The 8,121-nt window shown below is 34.2% G+C and overlaps 1 protein-coding gene across 1 annotated transcript in view; it reads right to left on the bottom strand.

The window, feature by feature from the left end:
• Positions 1–1,575: 1,575 nt before the first annotated feature.
• The window catches only part of VPS13A (vacuolar protein sorting 13 homolog A (S. cerevisiae)), a gene marked incomplete at its 5' end in the record, with an annotated part of 54,073 nt that continues 47,527 nt past the window's right edge, over positions 1,576–8,121 (bottom strand). The window contains 9 exons of the mRNA XM_010152699.1: positions 1,576–1,635; positions 3,775–3,889; positions 4,901–5,024; positions 5,282–5,327; positions 5,653–5,816; positions 5,934–6,009; positions 6,471–6,584; positions 7,892–7,973; positions 8,099–8,121. The exon at positions 8,099–8,121 is cut by the window's right edge and continues 117 nt beyond it. Of these exons, the coding sequence (XP_010151001.1) occupies positions 1,576–1,635; positions 3,775–3,889; positions 4,901–5,024; positions 5,282–5,327; positions 5,653–5,816; positions 5,934–6,009; positions 6,471–6,584; positions 7,892–7,973; positions 8,099–8,121 (804 nt within the window). The remainder of the gene's footprint in view (positions 1,636–3,774; positions 3,890–4,900; positions 5,025–5,281; positions 5,328–5,652; positions 5,817–5,933; positions 6,010–6,470; positions 6,585–7,891; positions 7,974–8,098) is intronic.

The raw sequence follows: 8,121 nt of genomic DNA, 5'->3' as shown, positions 1-8,121 counted from the left end.
ACTGTATTTGAAATACTCAAAATCCTTCCCACAATGTTTCAGGCAGTAACACACTGCAATAGTCGTTCATCTGCTTCTGCAAGACATCCTTTTGAGATGACAGTACTGCGAAATAAGTGGCAATACATGATCTACAGCAATCTTAAACATCAGCAGTTTCAGCTAAAACAAGCTCTCAGGTTGAGTTTTATCTGGGAGATTACAGACACGTATTTCTTGGCTCACTGGCCAAGAGATCAGACTGTACAGCAGCTTCTAAAGGCATAAGGCCAGAATAAACAGTCTTACAGATTTTAATGGTTCTTCCCACAGAATTTTAATGACTGGAAGATAATCGGCACTGAAGGACATGACATCACCTTTGGTAAATATGCAAATATTTCAGTAGCCCATATTGCTTTAGAGTAATTCTAATTCTTCAGATGTTGACAGAAGAGTTAATTCTTACTACAGTACTTACTGAAACATAAATCTCCATTGCAAAACATCGTCAAAATGCAATCTAAATTTAGCAACAAACCACAAAAAAGAATGAGAAAACAGTGCAAGCATTCCATTGAATAAAAGGATAAAACTTTTTAAAAGAAAAAAGTAATCTGTAAAACTATATTGGAAAATGTACTATACAGAATTATAGTGGCTCAGTGTTACGGATTTTTCTCCTGTGTCTACGTAAATAAAAAAACCTAGCATGCTGTACATGTTTTACTACACAGAGTCTTGTATTTCCTCCAGCTGATTTTACAAAGGGTTTAGTTCTGGTGTGGATGTTTCATATTTTTTTTGTTGCTATGAAAACAAAATATTAAGAACCAAATAATTTCTGGTCACAACCAAAACCAACAAAAAGCTGTTATTTCACACATTTAAGGTTTCCAAAGGATACACAAAGTAGGTATTAAAAAGTTGCAGTAAAACAAATGATAAATGAAAACTCAAAGGTTTATGTTAAGTATTCCTTTCAAAATATGATATTTTACCCTTTAAATACTTTTATAGGCCATTTAGTGTTTTTACATAATCTAGTTCCAAGAAACATGAGAAACAATGTTGGAACAGAACAGATTAATCCATTTTAGATCTACTTTAGAGGTGTTTATTGTTAAGAAGAAAAGCAGACAAAATACTTTTAAGATATTAAATAAATCAAACAGTGAAACAGCATTTTAACACCAGCAACAACTGTACAACCCATTAAAGTTTTACTAAACATATTTAAAGCATTCCATCTTGCAAATTATAAATAACACCTGTCAAACACATAAATGCAAAAAAAACCCATTAAACATACTTGATAGAAACATATCTGGAAATAAAAGTCATGGTCTTACTATTTTTTCGTGTTATTCAATATGATTTTCACCTAACATCCAGTTTTTAGATAAAAGACCTTTTATTATATTCTTTGCTCCTCTGCCTAGCACTCGTCATCATACAGTTTATTTCCCAAGATTTTTTGCACAGCTTTAAAAATAAGACAACCCCAATTTCTCAGTGGGAATTATAGCTGCAACATTTAACACTTAAAGGTCAAAAGAATGTGACAAAGGCCATGTATATCTGTTACAGTCCGTATTAACTGTCATCATCACTACTATTGTGAGTCTTAGTCCATTCCCTGTAGGCCTGTCTTTTCTGAAAGCATGGTAAGGGAAGAAGAATGCAGAAGTATTAGTTTAGAAGTATTAGTTTGTCTGGCAAATTTGTTAATTAAAGCAAAATAAAACCCCAGAAAGCAACGAAACTGAAGTTACATCCTATTTTAATGACACAGTATGAACATACACCATCACCTATATCCCATTTCCATTAATCAGCATACACACGCTCTAGAACACTAGAATTTGTTTTATTCCAATCTAATCCAGTGATCCGTTGAAAATGCTACAACGCAGTGACTGCAGGGGGGCCTGTCACCACACCTGAATGTATAGAAATAATACACAAAGGGGAGAATAATAATTTTTTCCCCCATAAGAAAATACTATGCTATTCAAAATGCTTCAGAGAGGAAACATGTAACACACCGAGCTTCATGTAAAACAAGTAAGTATCTCTAGAACCAGAAACACTAAGAACCAAAAACATGAGTACACTTGAGGGTAAAGTAAGATTAAGACAAACATACTGTATCAGAAAATAACGTCTCAAAAATTATGTGATTTATTATTTTCTGCAGGGAGAATTACAACCCTGTTTGAAGCTTTCAAAACATTTCTTCATGTGTAGTTCTTCCCTAGAATTGTCAGTAGTGAAAACTAATATGAAACAACCTTTCAATTTTAGCTACTTTCAAATGGTGGCTGTCATCACAAAATATGACAGCCAAGGCAATGCCTTTATACTTTTATAAGTTGGATAATGGAAGGTGGTGGTACCGTATTCAATCACACAACAGAGGAAAATGAGAATTACATATTACACTGCAGAATTTTTTTTTAAGGTTTCTCAAAAAAAATATCAAAAGTGCAAACGTGCAAATTTAAGAAGCAAAAACAGTGCAAAGTCATTAGAGAAGTCTGCACGTTAGAGCTAACTCTGTTGGCTTGCTAGTATTTTAGTGGTATATTTCAAAACAGAAGAGGAGATGTTTTGGATTTCATTTTCTTACCAAAAAGGTGAGAAAGATTAGTAATAAGTTTATGCCATTCATCGATAGTAGCTTCTAAGATTGCCCTAGTCGAGATAAATTTGCTTTATAACACTAGCTTTAAATTGGAGAGCACAGGCTAAAGCTATGTCTTTAGAAGAAAGGCAGAGGCATACTATTTATTATCAAAGAACTTTCACAGTCTGCTGATGTAGATCACCTAGTATGGCAAACATAGTGGAGATGCCCCAGATAGGACAATCTTCTTCTATCACAAAACAACACACTAATGAAATGCAGGAGAAATCCAATTACCAGACTGGAACTTGACATGAAAAACAGCTGTGGCAATTCACAAAATAGTCTGAAAATCCTCTTCAAAGGCTACTTCATTCCTACCTACTTCTACAAAAATATTATTTCTGTATGATGTCTCCGACATCTCCCTGGCACACTGTGTGAATCCTTTAATGTGTATTTTAAAAATCCTGTTTTACATTCATGCAATCGCTAATTGCTAGTTTATTTCTTACACTTGAATATTTCTAAAATGCAGTTTTACTTCTAGGAGAGAAAAAAATAGAAACTTTGTAAGCTGCATAACAGTTTGAATTGTTTCCACTTTGATATCTGAGTCAAATTTGCTTAAATGAATTAAAAAATAACCGCTGAGCAGCACGTTCTTCACGCAAACAGTATACCACTTCAAAACTGTTAACATTCTTCCAGTGGCTGTAGTATGACAAATACAGCTATTTTAAGGTTGTTGAAAATGCTGTTTTACATTAAATTAATATTTATAAGTCACTGTTGAAAATGTGTACCATAAAATTACTAAAAAAGTAACTTTGTGTTCATCATCACTGTTTATCAAAAATTAAAATTAAAGACATAATATAGACCTTTTTAATTACACATATAAAGCTGCTTCTTTCAAAATGCTCTGTATCTTACACAAATCTTTACAGATATACTGGTATGAATTATGGTATCTTTCTCAAAAGGTGTATCACAAACTAATCCCCAACATGGTCATAAGCCTAAGAAATTCAATGAAACTTCTTGGCCACTGAGTTACTGGTAAGGATTGATAGGGTATTTAAGAAATGGGAAATTTTGTAGAATATTTATTTTCACATATGATGAGTTAAAAGGTATGTCAAACTATTTTTCATTTTCTTCACCTGTAACATTTGACTTCCGGTTCCATCTCTTAGCCTGTAAGGCCTAATTACTCCATCTTCACCGAAGAAGCGAGGTGGGCGCAGGCTTATCACATCTTCTGATGAATCTGCAACTCTAACAATAAAGCAGCAAATTTAAAGACTGCGTTAATATCTCAATTACGCTGTACTATTTAGCAAAAGCCGTAAATTATTTTGAACACTCATTAGATTTATGTACTAGCACAGCAATTGTTGTCTACATACGTACTTTTGCATATGAACAGACATTGAGCAGGTACTCTATGAAACAGTAATAGGTTTTTCTCAGAAATCTATTTCAGAGAATGACTGTTAGAAAATTAGAAGGCACAGGGGAGCACATGCCTATAGTTCTTAGTGTGTAAGCACTGTACTTCAAAATTTCAAAATTAAAAGACATCTGTGTCATACAGAACAACTGTTCTGACACTTTTTGCATTTCTCTGACAAACAATGTGGAAAACAAAAGAGACTGTCAATCTTATGGCAGCAAAAGTGGTCCAGCTCACTAAGAACAGGGCCCTTAAACAGTTGTGTTCAGACAAAACTACTAAATGTCCCCTCAAAACCCTTTTTCCTATTTCTAGCTCATACTGTAATGTGCAGAATCTACAGCAACATGTATATTAAATTATCACAGTTTTCAATATGCAGTCCTAACAGTCTGAAAAGTCAGGACAGACCCTGGCATGACCTGGTAATCCTGGAACTCATCTCATATAGTAGTAATCATAGAAAAAGTAACTTTTGATGCAGCTGAGAAGTCCTTTTCTCCTGCATATTTGGCATTAAATGAAAAAATGAGCAATTGAAGGAAGTCTGATTGCTGAGGTTTTTAAGTTAGTTTCTTTGGTAATGCTAGAAACACCTGACATTTGATGTTGTGTTTTTTCAAGTACTATCAACTGTCTATCTTTTAAAAAATCACTTATTTATTATATAAATAACAATATGGACATGAGATTTTTTCTGAGCTCATTTGTATTAATGACAAAGTTCAGAGATCCAGAAACACTGACATGGAAGTGATACAAAGCCACAATGTATTACTGCTACTAATGTCTGTTTCATGCCATATGACATTATTCATACTTATTTTACTTACTTTTTAATACCCTGAAATGTGCTGCTTGCCATGTCTATGATCCCACCAGTAGGCCTAGCTACTGCTCCCACTATGCCTTTTCCAACACCTTTGAAAAAACCAGCTGCTCCTTCTTTCTGAGCTCCTGAAAGGATTAAGTGCAGCAAATCATTATAAAACATTGAGTTTTTCTTACAATCTTAGCAAACTTAATTACCATTTAATTACGAATCTTATTTGATATGCAACTGCATAGTATCCTCCACACAAATGTAAGCAACATTTAAAACTGTAAATCAGTAATCTTGATTAATCAAGTTTTAGAACTCAGATTTATAATGTCTCAAATATCAAGAATTTACCATCATATGAACAGTTAATGCATCAAAGACCTAAACTCACCTCTTATTGGTTTTGTAACAATTCCTGTTATGCCACTGACAAAACCCTAACAAGAGAAACAAAAGACACATTACAAATACACTTCCATATTATCTTTTTCATTTTTCACATTTTTCTTACTACGTAATTGGTGAAAAGCCTCAAAGTACATGTATTGGGAGTATGCCAAAATTCACTACAGGGTAACAGAATTAGAGGCACCTGCTTCACAGTTCCAACCTTCTCTTCTGCCCTCATATATCCTCCTTTAAAACTGTATTTGCAAAACTAGAATTAAAAATAAAGAGTAACATCTCTCTGGTGAACGTGGCAGCCTCTATATTTTTTATTGTTATTATTTTAAAACTTTTTATAATTTAATTTTTCCTTACAGAAACTAATCCTTTTCCACCACGAGTGATACCCTCTCTCAGACCAGTGGGCTGTTTATTCATGGCTTCTCTCCTCTTCTGCTGGTAATCTTCATCCATAGTTATTGCAGCTACTCCTTTTGCCATAGCACTAGTGATTCTCGATGCAGCACCAGCTAATCCACCTATTGGAAAATAAAACAAAGCAAAATGACAATGCAATTTACAAATACTCACACATATTGCTTACTAGTAGGTATACGATTGTGTGAATGATACAATACGGTAATGCTGACACTTACCAACAGCTCCCCCTACTAGTGCTTTAAGTCCGAGTGCCATTCCTTCTATAAATTCTTCTGGACCCTGGATGGCTCCCTGAGATTAAAAAAAGGATGAATTTACATTAAACTTCAAATGAAGATTTTTAAATCTTACGTTTTCATTGATATTCATGTATAACAAAGAACAAATACAACAATAGTGTGAGAGCGAGTGCGAAAGTGTTAAAGTGCCCATGAGAGCACCTGTGAGACAGACTATTTTAGAATACTAATTAATTCTCTGAAGTCTGCTGATTTTAAGGTAAATGGAAAAAAGTAGTTTTATTTTAAAATAAGAACTGTAAGAGTCTTGTGAACTAAGTTAAATGGACTACTCTCTCAATTTTATCCCACTTGAGTTTTCCAGTCACTTTTCTTGGCACTTTCATTTTAAATTTTCAATTCTAAATCTAAATTTAAAAACCATAAAAGATATTAATGTATACCCATATTTTCAATACAATTCATACGCATCTACCTATGTTACATTTCCTAAGAAGGCAGCAGAGATTTTACCTGATAAGGTTCATAGAAGAACGCTTCTACTCCTTCAGATAAGCCTCTTATGAATCCAAATGGATTACCCAAGACATCAAGGCCAAGAATAAGAACATACATCTGTTTAATAGCCTAAAATAAAAATAGATGTTTGTGAAAATATTTCAGAAATTACACTAAAACAGTGTAATGCACCCAGATTTAAAAAAAAGGTAAAAGTAACATGAATTTAATATAAAACCCCCAAAATTATTTCAAAAATAGTAAGTAGTTGTATTAAAAAGGATCTTGGAGAGAATTACATTAAGTCAGCCAAATAAACATGTCTTCTTGCAAGCATTTCACAAGTAACTGATAATCTTCTTGGGATTTTACAAAGCAAGAATATTGCCTGGATTTCTCCCAAACTATAGGACTAACTGTTGTTTGTTTGCAGATGCTGAAAAAAATCAAATGATTGTCACTGCAAAATGTTTTAACTACACCTATATGAAGTATAATTTGATGTTTAAAAAAGGTTGAGCACCTCCTAGGAGATTTCAGATTTCCCTTCCTTCTGGGAAAAGGAAGGGTCAGAGAACAACAGGTAACTTGTTCCTGAATTAAAGCACTGCATAGGGTTTTTTCCTCCACTGAAGATGGACAGAAAACTAAGTTCCTAAATTCAAAATATCCCTTCTTATTAATGATGGATGGACAGAAGACAACTAATTCTTTCATGCAAAAGCAAGTCTGCTGGATTATCGGGAAACTTTTTACAAGGGCCTGTAGTGACAGGACAAGGGGTAACGGGTTTAAATTGAAAGTGGGGAGGTTTAGATTAGATATCAGGAAAAAGTTCTTCACGGAGAGGGCAGTGAAGCACTGGAACAGGTTGCCCAGCGAAACTGTGGATGCCCCATCCCTGGAAGTGTTCAAGGCCAGGCTGGATGAGGCTTTGAGCAACCTGGTCTGGTGGAAGGTGTCCCTGCCCATGGCAGGGGGGTTGGAACTAGATGGGCTTTAAGGTCCCTTCCAACCCAAACATTTCTATGATATCTATGATTCTATCTACACTACATGACAGGACCTGAACAGTACACGAAAGTCAAAGAAGGGTCATAATTCATATGCTACTAATACTCAAATAAAAGGCATTAACATTTTCATGACAATTCTGCTCTATCAGACCTTCACTGTGTTTGCTTCCACTATCTATGCCAGCAAGTTGTCTTGTTATCCACGTCACTTTTCCTCTACTCATATTTTGGAAACAGTACTTGACACCAAAACAAAAGCAACAGAGTCCAACTAATGCGTAATTGTTTAGTATGTGTTTATGTATTTAACCATTGTATAAACATTCAAGGCTGAAAGTAATTTTTTTTCACAGAAGCTAAGTGCAGAGTGGTTCTTTCAAATATAAACTTACTGAAACACTGAAATTTACTTATTCTAACCTGTTTTGAATAATGCCTCATAACAGCGGATTGGAGCTGTTGTGTAGTACAGAAGTGATAGCTGAGTTCAAAGAATGCCAACCTAAAAAAAAAAGAAAAGAAATATTAAGTACTTATGTCCTTATTGTGCAGAGCAAAATCAAGTCTAACGTATGTAACATTGGTTTAATCATTGAAGTAACCTTTAAAATCATATTCTTAACCTACTTAAAGACAACATACATCTGTGA

Source organism: Eurypyga helias, unplaced genomic scaffold (genome assembly GCF_000690775.1).
Source record: "Eurypyga helias isolate BGI_N326 unplaced genomic scaffold, ASM69077v1 scaffold15355, whole genome shotgun sequence".
Lineage (NCBI taxonomy): Eukaryota > Metazoa > Chordata > Aves > Eurypygiformes > Eurypygidae > Eurypyga > Eurypyga helias.
This window is presented reverse-complemented; position numbering and strand designations above follow the sequence as displayed.